This window comes from Antrostomus carolinensis, unplaced genomic scaffold, assembly GCF_000700745.2.
Source record: "Antrostomus carolinensis isolate BGI_N321 unplaced genomic scaffold, ASM70074v2 scaffold9844, whole genome shotgun sequence".
Classification (NCBI taxonomy): Eukaryota; Metazoa; Chordata; class Aves; order Caprimulgiformes; family Caprimulgidae; genus Antrostomus; species Antrostomus carolinensis.
In genome coordinates this window covers 52,477-75,111 of record NW_010308723.1, presented here as the reverse complement: position 1 = coordinate 75,111, position 22,635 = coordinate 52,477, and the positions used below count along the sequence as shown (strand labels likewise).

Sequence of the window (22,635 nt, the reverse complement as noted above, 5' to 3'; positions counted from 1 at the left end):
GAAAGAGGATGTGCTAAGGCACAGAAATATTCTGTAAGTGCAGAACATATCAGAGAATCAATCACAGAGGTGGGGAGAGAGAGAAAAGCTAATAACTGCAGCTTTTAATTTGGGTGGAAAAGGGCATGGGAGCTTTTATGAAGTTACTAGCACTTTGTTCACTGTGACCTGAACTTCAGGGTCTTACAGTGGTCATGGGCGATCTGAGGCAGGCAGGGATTTCTGATAGTCTATAAAGACATTTTCTCTCCTTTCTGGTATGAGTTGGCACCGCTCATGCTAAATTTATAACTTTATGGTGTGGGTCCTTCCAGGCAGCATGGCAGAGCTCACGTACTGGACCTGTGAGTTATGAATGTACCAGTATTGTTAATGTACTGTTCACAACTGGAATAACAGAGTTGATGGCCTTTGTGTTGCGGGAAACAGCTTATCATAATCTGTGCCCTTGTGACCTTCCAGCTGAACCAGTCCTGCTGATTCATGTTGCAAGTGACTCCTTGACAGTCACAGACTGTACAGTTAACCTTTTGGCATTCATATGCACTGCAATTAGAATGGATTTATAGCCATTGTCTGATGCCAAACCACAAATGTGATTAAATATTTTAAGAGTCTTTCCTTCAAAGCAAAAGGTAAATATGAAGTGTGTGCGTTTGAGGAGAAAATGGACATCTGAGGCTGTTTTTTTCTTATTGTTTTGAAGAACAGTTGTTCCTCTGGCATCCAGGTAGAAAAAGTTATCTCTGAATTACTGACACAGAGTTTGGAAGAGCTGGGGTTTGCATGCCAGTCAGCTTCTGCTGATCCTATACTTACAGTGTGGCATGCAGAGCAATCAAAATGGAAACTAAATTAAATAGCTAAAATATTTTATGGCAACCAAGTAGAGCATTTATCTCTATGTTTTTCTGGACTGCACCAGCCCACATTGCCACTCAAGCAAGGGGGAGAGTGTTCTTTGAGGGCAGTTACTGCTTCTTCACAAAGGTAAATAATGACAAGGGAAATAAGTATGTGAAACTAATAATTAGGTTTTCTTCATTAAACAGCTGCTAAATATTATCTTTACTGCAGAGTTCACCTGGGAAATAACTCAGGGATGGTAGAAACAGTTGGAGCTGCTCAGGTTCGCTCTGGTGTGAATATGCTCCAAAGCTTTTGCTTTGTTGCTGTAGTCAGGTGAGTAATTCATGGTTTGCTAATTCAATGTTCAGCAGCAGAAATATTGATTAGTTGTAAGGAATTAGGACACAGGTTAAAAAATCCCTGACAGAAATTTCAGTTGGCTGACGTTTTGTTCAAACAGCGTTGAGTATAGTAAAATAATAATAGTTCTCCTTCTGTTTGCAAACACTGTGTTCAGTAGTCATAAAACAGGTGCTTTCGTTTATTTCACCAGCATCTACACATTCCTGTCTGTGCTACAAAGCATGGCTCAATCTTTACTAAAGCCATGCACCACTCCTGTAATGCTTGGGAGAAGTTTCACTCATGCTTTGCAGGGAGCAGGGTTGCATTATTTGCCTGGTTACAGAGTCTTCAATGGCAAAGCAAGAAACATGGTTCCCAAATCAGAACTCTTCAGCTCCTGGCTTCCAGGACCATGTTTCTTCAACACCAAGTTTCTTCATGTACTGAGCCTTCCTCGTTCTTCCTAGTGTCAAAATGGCAGTGGGAAAGAAGTGGAGAACGGAGCAAACATTGTGACCTTAAAAGCTGCAGAGTGAAGTGTTTGCATAACTGAGGATGCAGGATGCTCCAGGGCGCTTAGTCCGTACCTCAGAGGGGAGTTCTGGGAAGGATTTGCAGGTGGCAGACTGACAGCTTCCTCTGGTCTCATTGAGGGACGGGGCTGATGTGAGTGTTGGTGGCCTCAGCAGTGTCCGAATTCCTCTCCTTTCAGAGGATTTGGGTTACTTACTCATTCCATGCTGGCATGCTGTTTACCATTAATGTAGCTCTGTCATGGGTGGTGCATCCCAGAGCTGTGACGTAGCCTCTCCTGCCCCAAAGAATGTGCTCCTGAAGGTTTAATCCATTTTCTCCTTTTGTGCATTGTTGAACCTCTTTTTTACCAACTGGTCAGGGAAGCCTTGCCACAGACAGGTCTCGACTAAAAGTCCATATCTCACCAAGATGCTCTCCTTTTCTCTTCCAGGTGATCCCGATGCTTCCCAAGCTGCTCTGTGAGGAGTTATGCAGTCTCAACCCCATGCGAGATAGGCTAACGTTCTCTGTGATGTGGAAGCTGACTCCAGAAGGCAAGGTACCTCAAGTGGTGGGCAGTCACCCTGCTAATCAGTCCTCCCTCAGCTGCCAGACCCTACTCTTGCAAACAGAGTGGTAAAAGCACCATCCCTTAACACCCATGTGGATGGCAAAGGACTTGTCAGTGAACAATACTGGAGGGTGTAAGACTGTCCCTATATATTGTTATACCAATGAGGTACCGTGGAACTTCCAACTGGAATAATCTCACAGCATGGTGGGGAAAGAAAGAATGTTTGTATGAATCTCAGGAACGGACCATTTCCTGTTCCTTGCCAGGTCACTCATCCATTTAGTCTTATCTCCAGCAGCAGCAGCAGCTCACAGCTAATGCTTTTTGGGTGGGACAAGATGTTCTCCCCTTACTCTGAGTCTGCCTTGTGCGCTTAGGCAGTTGTGCAATGCAGTAGATGAGGGCAGTATTCCTCTGTGGCCTCACTGGTAAACAGACTATTTCATTCTTCTTCAGAGTTGCAAATTACATCGATCCAAATAAAGTGTGATAGCTCTTCAGCAAAGGCACAGCTCCATCCTCTGCCTGTGTTATTTCCAGGGAGAGCTGTGGAGGCTGTCTATCAGTGCAGCAAGCTGCCTTCAGCTGCCTGTCTGCTCTCCTCATGTCTCCATTTCTCTCCCTGTTCCTCTCCCACACTCTTTGTAACCTTAACAGTCTTCTCTTTGGTGATCACAGGGTCCCCTCACTAACTGATGAGGGCTAAAGACTGCCACGACCAGAGGACTCTTCGATCTATGCAAAGTACACTTTTTGTACTCAGAATTATTTCATTTTTAACAAGTGTTGTGCTCATGCACAACTCTGTGGAGAGTATTTCTTATGCCAATTTGTTAATTTTTCACGCGGATTACCTTTGCTTCCTTAATATTGTCCATACTGCTCTAAAGGATACTGAATCTTGATTTGTGCTTTAGCAAAATAAAATTGTAGTCCTATATCTGTATTTCTCCAGTGAGTCCCTGCTCTGACACTGAGGTGGGTTTTATTTGTTTGTTGTGAAAAGCCTTCCACTTCCTATAGCAGCAGCATGATTACTCGTGGGACCTTCTAATGGTAGCTACTTGGTGGGCCTTTTATTGATTCTGAGTGGTCTTTGAACAGCTAATACTTAAGTCTTAATTAAAATAAGCTTTTAATTAAATCTTGTCTCTTGTCCCCTGCAATATATACGTTGCTTGCTCTTCAAACAGTGTTCAGACCAACCCTGTTTGGCCAGTGAGAAAACAGAGGAGCTGCAGCATCTGCCTTATGTGTACTCAGGGAGCTGATCTTCACAGGAGCAGTGGTCTGGGCCATGACCATGCTGCCCCTTGGAAAGCAAACTGCTACGACCATCTCAGCAAACTGGTTTCTCCCAGGAGGTCTTTCAGGACTGCAGTCTTAATCGAGGTTACTTGATTTTAATATCAGGTGAAGAATTTACTCCTTCCAAGAGGAAAAGTGGTTGTAAAGGCTTTTGCCCAGCAGGGCATTCTTGTAAGAGCTTATCTGTGAGTTGGGAAAGAATGTCTTGTGTATTGCTAGGTGTTACTATAGCCTCATCTCAGTGTAAACAGGATCACATGCTCTACAGGCTCCACTGGGTGAAAGGGAGGTGAGTCAAGGGCCCCAGCACAGCCTTTGAACCTCAGCCAGTGGTGGCGAGCCCTGAGAACAGTGTCATTGAGGACAGGACATTCCTCAGTGAGGGATGCATGGGGCCGAAGAGCGCTTTGTTGCACCATGTGTGCACAGCAGGACTGTAACCTTGAGCTTGCAAAGCAGAGCCCGACAGCACTATTAGAGATGAGAGCTGCTCTGAGCTCCCACTGTTCCTGCTCAAAGGCAAATAGGTCTGGAGCTAAGGCATCTCCCAAGGAAAAACCCTGCAGATTCCTCACTTGAATGTGACTGTTGATAAGTTTTGGGGGTTTTTAATTCTTGTTTCTTTTAGAAAAATAATGCCAGGCTCAGTCAGCCCTTTCTGGGATTCAGGCACTTTCTTGTTTCTGTTGCTTTTCCCTTCTGGAGTTTTTATCTTCTTAATTTTCCATGAGTGTAACAAAATGTTGCCTGAGCAGCACTCCACGTAACTCCATGGACTCTAGTGGGATAGTGTGACATGATGTATCTGAGATGACTTTCCAAAGGCAGAGGCGTTAACCATGTTGTTGCATCTGTGTTGTTCTTCAGAAGCAGAGCTGGGCGTTTATAGGAACAGCGTAGCACGTTCTTGGTCAGATGCAGTCAACAGAAAGATATTTGAAAACAAACTATGCAACTCTCCTTTTTAAGTTATTGTCTGCTGATGTTTGAAGCACAGCCCTGCTGGTTACTTCTACCAGTGAAGAAGAGAAATTGCTTCAGTCTGAAACAACCTATACAAACAATGTGTCTTCCAGGCTCAAAGCTGTTGTCGTCAGCCAGGACGTGATATGGACACTGCCTTGTGTGGAGAAAGTCTTCAGCGTCATGTACAGCTGTGTCACACCCTCAGAGAGACCTGTACCACCAGGGACAGTGCTAATGGGAGGGTTTCAGCTAAGCCACACTGATTTTCATCACATGATGTTTTGGGGACTACAGCTTTTTCTCAAAAGCAAACAGAGCTGAGGAAAGCCTTAACATAACCCTAGAAATATCTCAGATACCGGTACTCTGCTTGGGGACTGGGTACACCAGGTTTACTGTGGTGGGGGAGATCTTGCAGACTGGTCTTGTGGCTACTCATAATCTCCAAGTCGCAGCTCACAACCCCAAAATGTTGCTCCTCCACTCTGCTTTGCCCATCTGTCAGCCACTGGTACGTGGTCAGCCAGCCTTGTGCGACTTTCCCCACAGAGGTGGAGCTTGCCTATTCCTCTGGTGGGGTTTCCAAACCAGGGACACAAGGCTGTGGTTACCCAAAGTCTCCTTGAGCAGCCACTGAAGGCAGAGATGGAGGGCATTTCCAGGAAATACTTGGACAATGGGTGGAGTTAAGTCAGCTTGCTGCAGCGAGGCTGTCTGGCAGCTCTGCCCACTATACACAGGGATTGCTGGACCGCATGGGGCAAGATGTATCCAAACTCCATTCCTTGCTTACGTGACATGTGTTTAATGCATCCAGGCAATCTTGGTGAGAAGGTATTTATTGGGTACATTAATAAGAGATCACTCAGCCTTGTCACTGCCCAGTTTACACCTGTTAGAGCCATTGCAGGAATGGAAATTGGGCACTGTGTATCACACTGCTTGGTTGCCTTTGAGAGACCAAGAACAGAAGAAGGAACTGAGGAAACAGAGAAATCAAAGAAGTTTAATATCTGCTAGTAATGGGCTGCTTGTCCTGATGCTTTGCCTTGAATGTAGCCTGTCTGAAATTTGATATTGTAGTTATATTTTGGAGGCTGAAAACACTGCATCTTTCATCTTACAAGGAAGTGAGTGGAGCTATGAAATATTTGGCCTCTTCTAAGCAAGCAGAAAAATTAGATTTTGTTGAAAGCTTCAAGTTCAGCCAGCAAAGTGGAAATCCGGTCTCCTGCAGGGGACAGAGAGAGTTCTTGGAAACCAGTAGCAGAAAGCACCATGTAGCATCAGAGCTGGCTTTCAGCAGTAACCTGGGGACTGGGGAAGGTGCTTCTCCTCAGAATTATCCTTCTGGTTTTTGCTCAGTCCTTAACCCTTTTCAACATGCATGTACATGATAGAATTGACTCACCTACTTTATAAAACAAAATGAGAGTGCTTTCCAAACACAAAATAGTTAGTGTGGGATAATATAACAGTGAGGGCCAGAAGTTATAATGACCTTTGATGCAGAAATGCATGGCTAGAGATGGAGGAACTAGCAGGGAGATAGAAGTATAATGTCTGAAAACATTTGAACAGCAAGTTGAAAAAGCTTCCTTTCTTTCTCCTTGGCATAGAGAAAGAATAACCATGAGCCAAGGGTCAGAGCACTTCACATTGCAAGGCATCACTTGCTGCATCTCCACTCTTAGGACACTTTCTAATTAGAAATGAGCTTAAACGCCCTGTGACTTTCAGAGCTCTGAGCCTCTGAATTATACAGCATGTATGTTCTGTGGGGCATAAGGGAGGGAGGCAGCAGAGGTATCTTGGGGATCAGTCCTTTCCTGTTAAGAAGGGGATTTGCCTTTCTGAGACAATGCCCTTGATGAGTCTGTCATAGAGCTAACTGGTGGTTCTCCCCAGACACTGTCACTTGCAGAATTTACCTTGTCCTGTTGTGCTGATGAAGGGGGAAGGTGGCACTTGTAGCTAAGGCAGAACTGAAATTCTTCATTCATTCTCTGAGCACTTGTGCTTTGAATGGTTTATCACAGACTGGAGACTGTCTCCAGAGCCCTCATGCCAATGCTCTTGATTTTTCTGAAGAGCCTTCTGCCTTTTGTCCCTCTGTGCTTTCTCACTGGCTTGATGAGGTTTTGTACTCTTATATATCTCACCTGAAAACAGATTTTCCTTTCGGCTTTAAGAAATAATTCTGAATTGCTATTTCTGCATTGATATCCTGTTATGAAGTTTAAAATGGGAGTAGCTTCTGGTTTAAAATAAAATAATTTTATAGGTGACTTATAGATTATTTTCCTCTAAATACCAACATAGTTTAGAAGCTCAGAAAGGTTCCAGGCTTGAGTTTGGACCTAGGACCACAGGCATGATTGGAGAAACAATGATCTATGACTGGCCATCTGTCCTCCAGTCCCACCAAAGTCCTACTCAGGCACTTCCACAAGTGCTGGTCAGACATTGGGGTCCCTGCAGTAGTCCTGAAAACAGAGCTTTTTAGGGCCAGCCCCTTGTACCTAATATTAATATAGGTATATTAGTATATAGGTACCTAATATTAATAATGGGTACCAGGGGTACCAGGAATATTAATTGAAGAGGTGGAATGCAATCTGCTGCGTTTGAGATAAGAGTTCCTCCTTTGCCTGTTGCCACCCCTGCACCCAGTAAGCTTTGAGTCAACTGACTTATTTCAGCTCCCAGCTAGGCTGCAGCTTTTAGAGGCTCTATGAAAGAGGGAAATCAGGTAGAGGAGAGAGATCCAAACTGTTCCTATGTGATGGAAAGACTTTATTATGCATATACATGTTATTAGACACTGGAGAATCTATATGAGCAAAAGGCCTTCTGGTGGCCTCAGTATGAGAAGACCTTCAGTTGAAGTTCACAGTCAGTGATGAGGTCTGGTGTCATTCCTTACAGTGTTTGTACAACTTCCCAAACTTTTGTGCACTGGAAGAATAAGTCCTCAGATCCATTTACACTTTCCATTTTTGCAGATCCTTGATGAATGGTTTGGGCGGACAGTCATCTGCTCCTGCGTGAAGCTAAGCTATGACCATGCACAGAGTATGATTGAAAGTCCTGGGAGGGTGTTCTCCCCTGAAGAACTACCCCCTGTCTCCCCTCAACACTCAATAGCTGAGATCCAGCAAGCTGTGCTGAACCTGCATCGAATCGCCCAGCACCTCCGCAAGCAGCGCTTCATCGATGGTGCTCTGCGCTTAGACCAGGTGAGTAAATCCAGCCCTTGCAAGGGTTCCTGCTTCAGTGAAGCAATTTCACGTTGTACTCCCTAAGGATTTCCTGATCAGTCTGAAAACTCAAAGGGGAAAGTCAGGCTAGAACAGAAGGTGGGTTTGTGTACCAATGTCTTCTTAAAAGTGGCATCAAATTATGTACCAAAACCACTAAATAAAGTAGGATCAAAAGAAAAAACTTCCTGTTTTTTAAGGAGTGATGCATCTTCCAACATTTTTTCAAAATCCTAAAACCTGGTGGAGTGGGTCAGTAACTTACACAGTGAAACAAATCATGACGGTGTCATTCATTATCAAGCAGTTCAGATATCCTTAGTGCACATTTCACTATGACAGGCTTATCCTCCACATTTATTTCTGTGCTTGCAATACTCACGTTTTCCACAGCTTTCATAGCAGTTCTCTGGGCAGGAAAAATGACTAAATGTTATCTAAGCTAATACTTATAAGTGTTGGGTGTGTTTCAGAGAAAGAAATGCTAGTGAGGAGGTTTTTTCTGTCTGGGGTATTTAAATAATCTTCTATCAGTTGTGGTATGTATCATTTCTATTTACAAGTAGATCCAGGTATTTTAGACTATCACAGCAAAAATACATTTGCGTTTGAGGTTCAGCTGCTTTGAGGTGGCTTCTGACAGGTTTTGTGGATAGGAGGTTCCAGTAATTGATAGAACCCAGTGGCCTTTCTGAGCAGGAGACAAAATAATCTCTTAATATAAGGAAGCTCTATTGTTTCATTTTGCAAAATGAGCATGAGTCAACATAAGGATATTGCTGAGAGAGAAGCTAGTGTACTGAGATGTGTAAACAGGACTATTGTACGTAAGAGGTATATTGTAACTGTTCCATTTTACTCGGTGTTTTAGTGTTGTCTCCAGTTGCAGGGAAATCTAATTTTAAATAAACCATTGCAGAGCAAAAGAGCAACGAGTGTTTGTAATCTGTGACCTTCCCCAACAGAGCACGTGGCTTAGTCTGGCAAAAACTGTGAAACAGAGGCAGTGTTCTGTTCCTCATGTCTAAGATGGACAGGATGAGACATCTGTATCTTGAATTTCAGTAGAGGGGATTGGGGTTATACTTTAGGATAAACTGTCTGGAGTAGGAACTGTAGTGTCTAAGGCTATCTTGCCTATGTCTGTTGTATGGGGACTTAGAGGCATGTATAAGTGAGCCCGGAGCAAGGGCATTTCCTCAAGGACCCTCCTTGCTCAAAGGAAATAATTATTCTTAAAATTGTATTCAAATAATTTTTGAAAATCCGACTCCCACTTTGAAGTCCTGCAGAGTTTACTTTAACCTCTTTTGGAAGCCTTCCCTCTGAGGTGTATTGTACAATGGCTGATAATCTGGGCTTTTGTTCTCAAACACACTCTGAATGCTAGAGACATAAAAAAACCCAACCTTTGCACTTGATGAGCTAACTGGGAAGCCTTGGAGATACCTGGGTTGGAACAACAGTCCACAGTGACTGGGAGCTGTGACCCAGAAAGGTCACCAGCTGCATTACACAAGTCACACTTACTGTGCCATACTGAGTGGTCACTGTATGTGCCCGAGTTGAATACCTGTTATCAAACTAACCTCAGGGAAAGGATGTTTTAAAACAGTTGTGACATTTGCAATGGGAGGATTTGGCCAGGAAAGCATCCTGTTCCAGTGATACCCTGTAAAAGATTAGCGGTGTTTTGTTTTGCTCTGTGCTGTTACAGAGGAGCCGTTAAAGAGAATGTGTTGGAGCATCATTGTGAGATCAGGGTTAAAAGGCACTGCTAAGGGCACCAGAGAGTGCTGATTCCTACTCAGCCTGGTTCCTAACCAACATGATAAACTGAATTATTTCTCACAAGTGGCTCCTTATGCTGTGCAGAATCTCTCTCCCCAGGCAAGAGTGTCAGAGTGAAAGTAATGGTCTTGGAGAAGGAAGTGTATTTTAGTTCAAGGGACACTTTCACCATACTTACTCTTTTCAAGTGCTGCCTTGATAGTTGTGTTTTGATAAACACCCTCCCCAGCACATGGAGAAAGCGGTTACTGTAAGGCCTGAGTACAAACAGTATGTGAGGGATGGGGGTGTGGACATTGCCAACAGCATCTGGCCAGACAAAGCAATCTGTAGCTTTTAATAAAAGGAGATTAATTCCTCTACCTTTGCTCCCCCACTTCCCTGAGTTCCCATGGACGCAGTTGTGTGCTGGGTCTGACTTCCAGCCCTGAGCGAGCAAGCAAGGGTGGGTCCGAATGGGAAACACACCTTTCTAATCACTGGACCTCTCACTGATTTCCTGTTGAGTAATGTAAATCCTGAACAATGGAAGACAAACTCCAGCAGGAAACTAGGGGCAATGAATTATCAGTTTCCAAATAAATAGGAGAGCGAAGGAAATGATCATCCCACAGTCTTAAGGGAGGGGGTGGCTGGGCCTGGATGACTCCTGTGCGTTTTTTTCCAAGGGATGTGAGCCCTCTTCCTATACATTGCCTTATGTTTGAGAGTTTCTACTTTGGGGTCACTCCTGGTGAGCAGTGATGACTTTTTTTGCTTATTTCCACTCTGCCATTTTTCAGTGTGACGTGCTCTTCTTCTTCCTGTTGGTATTAAGAAAATCACTGGGGGAAGAATCTCCTGTCCTGCTTTGCCACTGGCCATGGTGGCCTTGGGCTGGTGGTGTCCCTGTCGGCCTCAGTTTCCCCTTTGGAATGATATCAATCTCCCCCATAGCATTTATCCCCAAAACTAAGAACATCTTTCATATGAAGCCATTCATGGGTGTATCTTTATAAAAGCAGAAATACTGGTTGGCCAGGGAACCCCTTACACGTGACACAGGATGGTTCCAGTAAGATGCAGCAGTGTCAGACTGGCCGTGCCTTGGCAAGGGGAATGTTTCCTGTTTGAATGACACTGCTGAATTTTTATTACCTAGTATGAAAGCAGCATCTGCTTGCCCATGATTTTATCTTTTAGCAGTAATTTTGGAAGCAGGAATCTCTATAGCTCAACAGATGAAGAATGTGTTTTATTTTTTTAATAACTTGGGTTTTACATATCTGGGTCATATGGAAGACCTTGAGACAAATTATAGAGGTAGCACATGGTCTTGAAAGCTAAGGATTTGTGGATTCAGTCTCTTTGAGGCTGTGTAATCTATTATTCCTGCCTCATTCAGTCCTGGCCATGGCAATCTACATACCTGCCCCTCTTTTTCTCCTCAGTTCCTTTTATGCCTCTGCAGAGGTCTGTAGGGGAATCCTGCTGCATTGGACCCTCTTTGCAACCAGAGCCACACATCTGTCACTCCGTGGGCTCTTGCTGTTCCCATAGGCCACTTCTGGGGATTTTTCCCTAGAATATGGTTTCCTGTGCTTCCTGCCAGCTTCCCAGCTCCAGAAGGGAGCTGAGCACTGAGTTTTAGAGGTTTAAAGTCTTTGCGCCTTCAGCAGCTAAGGAGCTTACAAAACTTTGTCCACACAGACAGAGATTAATGTCTTTCTTTTCCTTCGCATTTGGAGCTGCAGCTTTTAGATGTAAAGGCAAGAAGTACCTTGTACTGTGGCTTTGAGAAAAAGTGTTCAGATACAGTATTGTCTTCCCCCCACCCCAGCCTCCTTCCTGCCCAGTACCATGAAATGCCACCCTTGTGCTGTCCTCTCACAGCTCTTGGTGCACCTGCACTATAAACTGGAGCAGGGATCTGACCTGGTTTAAAGACCAAAGTGAGCACAACTCACAACTTTCCTTTTTTTTCCTGGCCAGGTTACTTTGAAGCTGGATCACTTCCCCAAACCAGAGCTTTTAGAAACACTAGCCAGAGAATCAGATAGAAACTTGCTTTCAACAAAAACCATCAAGTTTGCAGAAAAGCTCCTTAGCTCAAGCCTGCCTAGAGGAGACCTGCTGATAAATGGATCTCTTTTTGGCCTCAGCAGTTTATAAATGAATCACGGGGACAGATGCCTACGAGAAGACAGGTTAAAAAGGGTTTCTATGCGTATTTAAAATGAGAATCCCCCGGGATGCTGATCTGTCTCTATGACAACTGTCTGTGAGCTGAGCGTTGGCTTTTGTTGTGCCGGTGATTCTGCCTTTGCCAGCGCACTTACACCTGGGTGCTCAAAACGTCGGCATTGGCCAAAGTTCATGGTGAGAACAACCAAAAGTGCATTTGCATGAGACCAGTTAATGGCATTGAATTATTTGCTAGCATAGCTTCTCTCCTTGTTTTCTGCGCAACAGACATTCAGCCTTGCAAATGTGTGTGAAAAGGGAAGGAAAAAAGTATTAAAATGGCAAAGATGAGAATGTTACACAGATTTAAGATTTGAATTGCTAGTGAAATGGTCTCACTTTTGCTTGCTCCCAGCCTGTGTGTCGGGCCACTGTCTTGTTGTCTGAGCAAGGGTTGCTTTTCCCTGTGGATGTCTATTGTTTTGAATAGCTTAAAGACAGTTAAAATTGTGTTGTTGTACCTCTGCACCATGCTGGAGACCTTAGCTATGGTCCTGTCCAGTGGCTGCTGGTGATAAGGAAATAAGGAATCTTTGAGAATAACTTTGTTTAATGAAGGTTAGTGGGACTCCTGAAGTAATAGAGTATTGCTGCTGAAGGAAAGATAGGGAAACAAGCACAAAGACTCCAAACACCAGAACACGTGCAGAATACCAGCTCCAGAACACCCAGCTATATGGCACGCTGGATATATTAACCAGCTCTGTATAGTTTTTGAAGCACTCAGAATTGACTCTGCCTACTTGATGCAAACAGCCCTGAGAAGTTGACTCAAGCCATCCATATACGGAAAATGAGGAGGAAGAAGGACATTGTACGTGCAGGATGTGCCATTGTATGTTGGGAAATTTCGTATTTAGTTGTGGCTAATGGGAGAGGACAGAAACACATATTTTTAGACAGTAGCTCCTGCTAATACCATTTAATTGGAAATCTCAAGAGCCAGAGATTAATTACTATCACCATTAAGATTTTCCAATATGAATGACTGCTGGGAATAATTATGGGAAATTGTTTTGTCATATATCCTGCCTCATATCTGTATAGTAAGCATTCAAGTCTTCTCTTCTTACTATGTGGAAGTAGTAAATGTTTCTACCCCGTTAAAGAGTCATTGTGCCCAGAATACGATATATTCCTATGTGAACAGAAGGCACTTCGAGTTGGAAGAACTGTTTACATGGGACAGCAAAGGGCTGTAATATTGTATAGATCTCAGTTAACCAAATGTGCCTATGTTTTCCCTAATAGCATGATCAGAATTTATGTCTTAAAAAGCTCTTGGGGCAGGAAGGCCATCCTGGCTTGAGTACTCCCTGGAGTGATGCTTAGGTTTTCTAGCCATGGCTGCTGGATGTGCTACTTATGCACACTCTCAGTGCACACACCTTTCTGGGGAGGAGTAAATGGCTTTGCTCAAACCCCCAACTCTTGGCTGCATCTCTCCAAGGATCATTGTTTTGTTGGGTTTTTGGCCAGTCTCAAAGAGAAAGTCTTAGTGCTCGTTGCCTAGGATGTGACATTGGTACCAAATTTATCTCTGATTTGGTTCCCTCAGGGTAGATTGAGGTATGTACCTGTTTTGACACTTGCTTTGGCCCAAGAGAAAATCCAAAAGGCCCATTTATAAAAACCTGGAAACTGCCATGATACTTCCTGAAAGAGGCCGTTACAGCAACAGCACATGAAGGTGACAGCAGAGGCAGGGTGGGCTGTATGTATGGTGCTGTAAGATAAATGGAAATGCAGACTGACAAGGAGCTTTCACTATTCACTTCCTATCACAATTCCACCATTGTCTGATCCTTCTCTTTGATGTCTGGTTAAAAAGACATCACTGATACCCAGAATGGGGACAGCAGGTGCTATACAGGCATTATGGACAGTTGCTTATACTGTATGATACATAAGGCAGCTGGGGAGATGTTGGATGTATTTGGAGATTAATTTCCTGTGGGGATTTTGTGTCTTTTGCATGGCCCCAGTTACTATGTCAAAATAAGCATCCAAGGGCACAGCTTTCTGCTGGGGGATACTGCTCTTCCCTGCAGGAGTAATTGAAATGTATTTACAAAGGTGCGTTAGCAAAGTAAGAATGATTTTTGAAATGTCTTTCCTATGATACCACAGGGGAACATGGTACTTTGCAGGCAAATAAGGAATGCCATCGTTGTCATCAGGAACAGCTAGTGGCTCAGGTTGGGCTATTTGTGCACGCACCAAGGATGTGTGTGGGAAGGAGGCATTGCGTGGTTGTGTTATGGAGGAGGTCTGCGTTGGCTGAGCATCTTTCTGCTTGCATAGAGATGTCTACATTGCCAGTAGGTTTTAAAATATTTTGATTAAATTAGGATTTTGAGTGGAAAGCCCTCAGAATCTAATCTTTTGCCCTGGGATTTTAATGAAGTCCTCCCAGGGGCGTGAGTAGGATTGATGTCCTCGCACATGTCCCGCCGTTCCCCAATCATTCTTTTAGAGTTGAGCAGCTGTGTCCCAGCAGGAGCAGGTGGTGAAGTGGTCGAGCTGGCTCCAGCAGGAGGGGGAAATCGGACGCTGGAGTGCAGGACTCTGCTGTAGAGCATCATGCTGGGAGCCACCGCAGCCAGATGTCTGGGCAAACACAGCCAGGAAGGAGCTCCCCACACAGTGGTGCTCTGGCATTAATTTACCATCAGTAATGCAAGAGTGGGTTATGACTTTATTCTTCCTGGAATAAGTATTCCAGCCACTAGCTCAGATATTCAGTTATTCTGGTCATGTACAAGTGTTTTTCTTCTAAACAAACACAGCTTAACCCTTGAGTTTTATTAAATCTACCATAAACCTGCAAGCTCAGAAGCTCCTCCAAAAAGAAGGGGTCTTGTGCTTTTTGAGATACTGTCTCTCACAGGAATAGCTTCTTTCGTCTGCCAGCCTCAGAGCAAGAATCAGAGGGGAGGCCAGCTCCATCCTTCCTTCCAGGTGATGGGAATGGGATGAAGAGGTGAAGCAGTTGCCTGAGCTCAGGTAGTGAGCCAGTGGCATTGCTGGCAGGACAACCTTTTCCTGCTTCCCAGGCCAAATCCAGCCACTTAGGCCAAAGCTGACAGATCTCATCCTCTCAAGTTTATTACTGACAGCTATTGAGTAAGAATTGGTGCTTTTTTGTTTCTGCTGTTCATTGCTGGCCTAGTTAAGGTCAGGTTTTTTTATCCCAGTTCCCCAGCAGGTACTTCTTATGGTACAGAGCAGAGAAACAAGCAACATCAGCATGAAGGGCTGAGCTGTGGACGGCACATCTCTGCAACGCAGAAACAATCAGCATGTTTCACAAGTAATCTCTCTCCCCGGTCCTTTCAGTTCTCAAGCTTTGCCTACATGTGCCAGGACCAAGCCAGTGTGCTGCTATCCCATACAAGTCTCTCTTGCTCGAACAGGATGGAGTTGTAGTGGGCAGTACTTCATCATACCTTCCAAATTGCTTGGCTTTTTCTACCCATTGAATCCAGTTGATGATCAGCCTATGTAGAAGAGCGATGAGCTGGCAGTCATCACATGCTGACCTGCAAGTAGGGTTGAAGGTGTTTGCAGGTACTCCAGATTCACACATGAAGTAGACATCTCTTGGTTTCCTGGACAAGCTGAACACAGATGGGTCTTGTCCATGCTTGTGTGGTAGACAGCCTGGGGCCGCTTGCTCATAGGGACCTCAGACAGTGCTGAACTAGCATCTCTAGAGGAAAGAGAGGACATCTGTGGCAGGTGGTGGCTTAATGTGATGGAATACGTCCCAAACATGAACCTGATAGCTAAGGTGAACAGAATTCAGTGCTTGATCCAGCTGAGCAAGCCGCTCACTGGTATTTTTGAGGTTGGTAGGGAGAGAAGGGCTTCTGATGGTTATATTGAAAGAGGTTCCGGATGGAAAAACTGGTTCTTAATAAAACAGAAACAAACTGGTTCTTCAATGTCTCTGATGGCAAGACAGATAAAACCCAGGAAAACATGTGTTTATGTAGAGGTGCATGTGGGGTAAGTGCTGGGAGGAAATTCTTATTTTACATTTTCTACTGAGGAAACAATCCTTGCTCCGAGACTCTTGCCCTCCAGTTGATGGTGTTTTTCTTCTCCAGTGATGAACAGACGTCATCAGAAGGTCTCTTGTTGTTTCAGATTCCGTTTATCATGTATTTGAACAGAGACTTGACAAGGTTTTTTTTCAGGTATTAATTATAGCTGACTGCATGGCTAATCCATCATTCTCTTTAGATGGAGTCACTGGGTGTTGAGTGATGTAACTTCAAATGTGATCGGTCTGCCATAGGTGAAGATGTAGCAGCTCTTTGTCAGAGCCAGTTTTGTTTCACCTAACAGTAAAGGGAAGAAAGGCTAATTGTTTAATGACAAAAGACAACGTTTGGAAGGGGATGAAAGATTCAGACATTGCAGTTCTATGATTTCTCATTTCAATTCCACACTGAGAGCAGAGGACAAATTCTTGCTTCCCATGACCACAGCTCATTTTATCAGATGTCCCTGGGCACGATCATGCCTTCTGAGTCCTGGGATATTTTATCTTTTCTCATCCATAGCATATGGATGCTGAAGTACAAAGAAGATGAGAGAGCACCTGTGGTTTCCACAGCCCTCTGAAATGAGACTACAAGAGTCTTAGCCAAGATCCCAGCAGCTGAGCTGAGGATGGAGCTGATCTTGCCCCATCTGAGGAAGCCAGTGCCTGCTGAAGTCCACTTTCAGGTTTGTCTTTAAACATTCCAAGTCCAAGCCCACGTCTCCTGAAATTATATGCCCTGCTAAAGTTTGCAGTGATTCACTGGGAGTACATTTTGTTGAGCAACTTCTTGGTTTTGTTTTGAAAGCAAGTGGCTTTGAATCTGTCTTTAGAGTCTAGATCATTTATCTTGCCCTTCTCTACATCTTCATATGGTAATAAGGAAGTTGTTCAAGCGTATGAGCATAATTCAGAGCATAGATTTCCCCTGAATATGTAATTGCGTAAATTGGGAACATAAGGCATGATATCCCAGATAAGGTTTTTAGTCCACGTTGCACTTTGTTTCTGACATTTGTCCATACTTGAGATTTGAGAAGGATCTCCTCCCTGAACGTGCTCCTTCTTTGTGCAGCGCTGTGTTCAGTTCTGGGAGACACTGTGATTCCCTGTTGCTTCCGGCTCCCATCTTGAGGCACAAATACCCATCTCTCCCCAGAGGTACATATTCACAAGCTGTTGCATTGCCAACATCTTAAAACTGGACAGGAGTATTAAACTTTGCCCTCTGAAGGGAATGCATTCTCCAGTTTGGATCTTGGCTGGTAGCAGATATATTGCATTTGTGCTAATTAGTTACCAACCGAGTTGGCTGCAGTCCATTGCCCATCTGTGATGGGCTATCATTAAAGTGATGGTCTCTTGAAAACTAAGCAAGAGGCAGTGAGAAAGTAGCCTCAAGAATTTGTTGGATTAGAGTAGTTTGAGAGACTTAAGACATTTGGAAGAAACCAGCCATGCAAAACCACTGTGAAGGGTTTTTTGTGGGTAGTTCCTTTAACTGGACTTGAAAAACTTGTTCTTGTCACAGAAATACAAACTAATCAAACAGTCACTATTGTTTGGGTTTTTTTCCCAAAAACCAATCTAGCCTGAATACAACAAAATTTAATTTGTGCCTTCCTTGACAATTGAAGTAAACTGGCCACATCATGGGTTTGATCCCTCTGACCCTGCTTACCTTGGGGGACTGCAGAGCTGTAGTTTATTGGGTGTCTCATGACAATGCTGAGATCAGCCCTCGACTAAGAAATTCTCAATCCCATGAATCAACAGGAGGTTTTGCATTAGCTTTAAGGCTGCAGTTTCACCTCAATTTCAAGGTCTCTGTTTTAATCTCAAGGCTCTCCTTGTTTTTCTGAGAAGAAATCCCATTGATCCAGCTAGCACTTTACTTCTGATTGGCATGTTAGAGTAGAACTTGACCCACAATACTAGGAAATAAAATGCTTAAATACCTAAAATGGGATTTAAAAAAAAATACAATTCTATAAATGATTTCTCTGTCAGTGATGTGTTTAGCAGGTATAGAAGACAGAATGAACTAAAACAGGCTTTGGCATTTTGGTAAGTGAGTCATTTTTTCTGTTGCATCATGTATAAACTTTTCCCTTCTCATGTATGTATGGTTGAAATTACTTTGAGGTTTTGCATTTTCACTTCAACTCTCTGGTTTTTATTATTTCCAAACATTACTGAAAGTGAAGGTTGATAGTCTTTATTACTGTGTTCACATTGCCTTGCTCTTTAGTTTTTTTCTTTGTTTTAAATAAGCCAGTGGGCAACGTATAGGTGGTTAAATGAGCTGGGGAGTTACTGGTTTCTCATGTTGAGGTAGGAGTAAGAGGTAGGTGTACTGATGGATCCGTAATGTAGTGCCAAGGGGTGCTGCTGTCAAATAGCCTTATGCAAGGGAACCAACCTTGAAATCCTTGTTCAGTGTGGTCATCTCTTTTAAAACTCACAAACATTTATACAGGTTCCTTGAAATCAGTTTAAAGACCATGAACTGTTGCAACTGGCTGAGATAGCAGAGGGGTGTGTCTTTTCTTAAATGAGTGCAAAACAGTATTAAACCCTCTGAGGTTCTCCATGCTGGGGGAATACTATTGTTCAGTGTCTCAGGAATTTTAAGATAAAATCTAGAGCAGACAATGAATTCTAAGAGAGGCCAGGTAGAAATATGGTATCTAAATGGAGTTTCCTTAGGTCAGGCACAGCACAGAAGCCAGTTGGTCTCCACATGCCAGGACCAACAAGATGTTGTACATGCTTCTTGGTATGAAGAAATCCAGCAGATGGAGGTGTCTTAAACTTGTGTGCCCATGGCTACTCCTCAGGGTGAACTTGATGACCTTCTTCCTTTTGAGTTCACAGCTACTGTCTGCAGCTGAGCACTGCAGGAAAGAGAGGACTTGTCCTAACCCCCAAGCAGTTGGGCAAAGGAACATCATCTGGGCTTCATCCCTTCAGGGAAATCATTGAATTCTTGATGTTTGTTCATGCTTGCTCTTACTGTTTTGTAGGTCTGTAGCTTGCTTTGGACCCAGCACTGAGGATCAGTGGTTTTTGTACAAATAGCCTTTGTAATAGTGGTAGCATAGTAATGGGTACAAAATGCAATTCAAAGGAGGAAGACTTGCTGAAAAGAGCTTGAATAGGCAAGAAATGGGTGCTACCACAGGCATTTCTCCCAACCCTCACTGCTTTTTCATTTTGAAAGAGTTATGTTTAGGGAGGGTTTTTTTGTTTGTCTAAAATTAAAAATTCTTACCCTCCTTCATGGAGCTGCTGCCCCAAATGTTTTCAGAACTAGCATGTAGTTCCCTGGTCTACCTTGTCTCGTTAGAAACTGTCTTAATCTTCAGTCTTGGCAGATCCCATGAGAGTCTATGAGATCTATTAGAAGGTCCAAGGTGACTCTTTGGTATGAGAGGGTAGACATTTCACAGCTTGCTGAATGCCAGCTGTGACAGTGCGGTGCCTGGGGTGTGCTGTGTCCAGGCTTGAGCTGCAGCTACAGCATCCTGGAAACATAAAGCTGGAAAGGGCTTTAGGGGGTGATCCTTTCCTTTTCCTGGCGATAGCAGGAGCTCAGCGGGTAACAGTCCTGTGCCGTGTTTGTTGTTGCTTTGTCACTGGGCCTTTGTAGCTGCTGGGGCCTGTGTAACCAGAGTGATTTCCCCCTGGGGTTGTCTCCATGACTTTCACCCACCCAGTCGCGCAGATAAAAAGTGTGTGGAAGAAGTTTGCCGTTGGACCTGTCTCTCACGTGTCCCTGATTGGTCATTACCTGGAATCTGAAATACTAAAGGCCTGCAGAAACCTTGTGAGGAGCTCAGCTGAGCATGCCAAGGTCCTCTGGGGTAGAGTTCAGTAGTCTGAAGGGCTCACTTGATTACAGCAAGGTAGTCATGCAAAGTGACTCACATGAGATTATCTTTAATGTCATCAAGTGTTTCTTCTCATTACAGTCGACAAGACAACCTGCTGGCTGCTGTTGTAACGGGGTTTTACTTGACGTGGCTGCAGTGTTGCATGGTGCAGAGAAATGCGGTGGTGCGAGAGGTACTCTAGCGCAGTCTGGGCAGCTTAGCTTGGTGCTCCCACAGCTGGTGGCATCGCCACAGCGCTGGGGCGAGTGACACGGCTGGGCAATAACCAGGATGGGCAAAGCCTAGCAGGGACCTTTGCTCTTCAGCTTTAAGCAGGGATTTCAGCCTTAGGTTGGGTTTATGGAAAGCAGCGTGAGGTTTGGTTTAGGGAAGAAGAAAATAGTCCTTTCGAAAAGCAATTTGTTTCTTCTTTCTGTGAGCAAGGCTTCCAAACAGACTTGGTCCATTCTGCAGTATGATCAACAGGACTGGAAAAAAATACCAAATGAAGTAACACGGTGGCTGTGGTAAACATGAACTGAGGCCTTGGAAGTAGCTAATGGCATACCACAAAAGAGTCTCCTTTCACCCACCACGGGCCGTGCCAACAACAAGCTCTGCCAGCTCTGGCGTCTAGCAGAGGAAAGCATCATTTGGCTCCCTTTTGGATTTCATTACTCTTCCTGCACTCCCTCCTGCTCACAGCAAAAGCCTTTCCAGTTGTAAAGAAGTGAATTAACTCCCTTCGTGTCAGTGATGGATGAGGCACTTTCTCCCCCTTCAAAGAGGCGAGCCGTGCCGGTGAATGCCGGCCAGCGGAGTTGAAAAGTCCATGCGGAACAGGAGAGCCCATGGGGTGACCCAGCTGCCAGGCAGGACACCTTGGGGACAGCTACCGCCGGTGCCCTGCGAGTGGGGAACAAAAGCTGCTCTCAGCACGCTCGCCCAGCCTGGAGGCTCATTTTTATTTTTTTTTTGTCCTGCTTTCAATGGACTTGGGCACATCCCTTAACACACAGCAGCCGTTTGTGAGGGGTTCACGGAGCCTCAAAGCCTTTCAGAGGGTGCTTCTCCACCCTGCACAAAGGAGGGTTAGCATGCCGGTACTTGGGAGATCTCCTTTCAGGCGTCCATGGCTAATCATATTAAAGGTGACCTCGTGGGCAGCGCTTTCCATTGTTGCCATATGTTTTGTCCAGTGCTTGAGTGATGTTGTGCATTGGAATTTATTCATGCGTCGCCTAATTTAATCACCAGGCTTGATCCCCTCTCCTGTTCTACACCCTTAAAATTTACTGGCTCATTTCTAGCCTCCCATGCATTGTCTGTGTCTCCTTCACAAGCTAATACCGATGTCTGGAAATATTTTTATTTATTTATTTACTTTCAGAGTGTATTTTTTAAAAAAAGTCTCAAAAACAGACTCAGAAACCTCACCAAAGGGTGAGCGAGCGCAGTGGATGCTCTAGGAGCCTGATCCTTCATGCCTGTGATCTTTTTCTTCCAGCTTTTCCATAGAGAAATTAAGGATTAGGCTCATGGATTTATAAAAACAAACCAAAATACTACGAATGGAAAAATGACTGAGAAAGTGGTGTGTCTCCTTTTAATATTGTTGGAATAAATAACTAATTTTAAGAACTTGACTGTCTCTATAAAATATGGTGTTGGTTTCTGCCTTTAAAACTTAATGCTTTGGTATAGCCAAATTCCAGGACTGACCAGACAAAATTAACCCCACAAAGCCCTGAGTCTATCAAGCTGGGAAACTGGAAAGTCTGATTTATGCAAAACTACTGCAAAACCCGGAGAGTTCTGCAAGAGCTGCCATGCCCTGCAGAAACCAGGCATTTCTAGGGAGCGGTGCTTTACAGACTGTCTTTTAAGGATGATTTCTAAAGATTTTTCTAAGACTTCCCTGCCCCAGCCAGCTCTGCTGTGTGGAGGGGTATGTTAAAAATGAGAATTAGACATTTAGTTGTGTTGTGACTTGCTTTAGGAGTGGATGGGGTCAGTCCTGGCAAGGGAAGGCAGTGATGAGATTTTGGGATGATACATGATCAGGTTGCTAGTAAACTGAACTCCCAGGAGCAGGAAACCTTTTAATTTCCTTACACTTACTGAGACAGATTGTTAAATAAATACCTCATGCTTTGGTTCAGCTCTTAGATTCTCCTTCTCCGCATACGGCGTGCTGGTACCCACAACTCTTAAACAGTGGACTACATCCCGGATGTCTTTGAAACCTTAAACATAGCTTGTACCAATTTAAGTGAATTACAGCTTTGAGTTTCCCTGCGTGTGTTTGTGTGTCCGTGCACACGAGTTTCTTGCAGCCAAGTTCTCGCACATGAGCTTGCTGATCTTCTGTGACTGTGTGTTATGGTTTGGGTTTGATAGGAGGAAGGAGGAATGACGTAAAAGATTGCAGATTTGTGACTGGTTTTAAAAATAGTTTTAAAATATTATGTATCTTCATTTTGAAGAAATGCAATACTGCTTGGAAACCACAACTACTGAACATAAACCATGTCAAGCCCCTTACATATGTTAAATAACAGTGTGGAATAGAAGGTTATAAACAGCCTGCTGTGCATTAATGCTGGAAGAAGATCACTGATCCTACCACCCCCCGCGTCCCAACGGAGATCGACAGCAGCATCACGGGCTCTGATGTCAACTTGGCCCTACCAAAATACTTTACATTTTATACACCTTTTCAGAGAGAACCTTGCCAGAGCCCTTTCTGAAGCATCTAACATGCAGAAATCGCTTCCCCACTGAAGCACAGTTGTGTCGGAGCCAGAGGGAGACAGCTGGCCATGGGTTAGCTGGAGGGCAGGGTGCCTGTCCCACTGCCAGCAGGCTCTGGACTCG

At 44.2% G+C, this 22,635-nt stretch overlaps 1 protein-coding gene across 1 annotated transcript in view; it reads left to right on the top strand.

Annotated features, from left to right (window-relative positions):
• DIS3L2 (DIS3 like 3'-5' exoribonuclease 2) overlaps positions 1-22,635 on the top strand; it is a gene marked incomplete at its 5' end in the record, with an annotated part of 134,952 nt that overhangs the window by 61,115 nt on the left and 51,202 nt on the right. The window contains 2 exons of the mRNA XM_010165870.1: positions 2,162-2,269; positions 7,564-7,797. Of these exons, the coding sequence (XP_010164172.1) occupies positions 2,162-2,269; positions 7,564-7,797 (342 nt within the window). The remainder of the gene's footprint in view (positions 1-2,161; positions 2,270-7,563; positions 7,798-22,635) is intronic.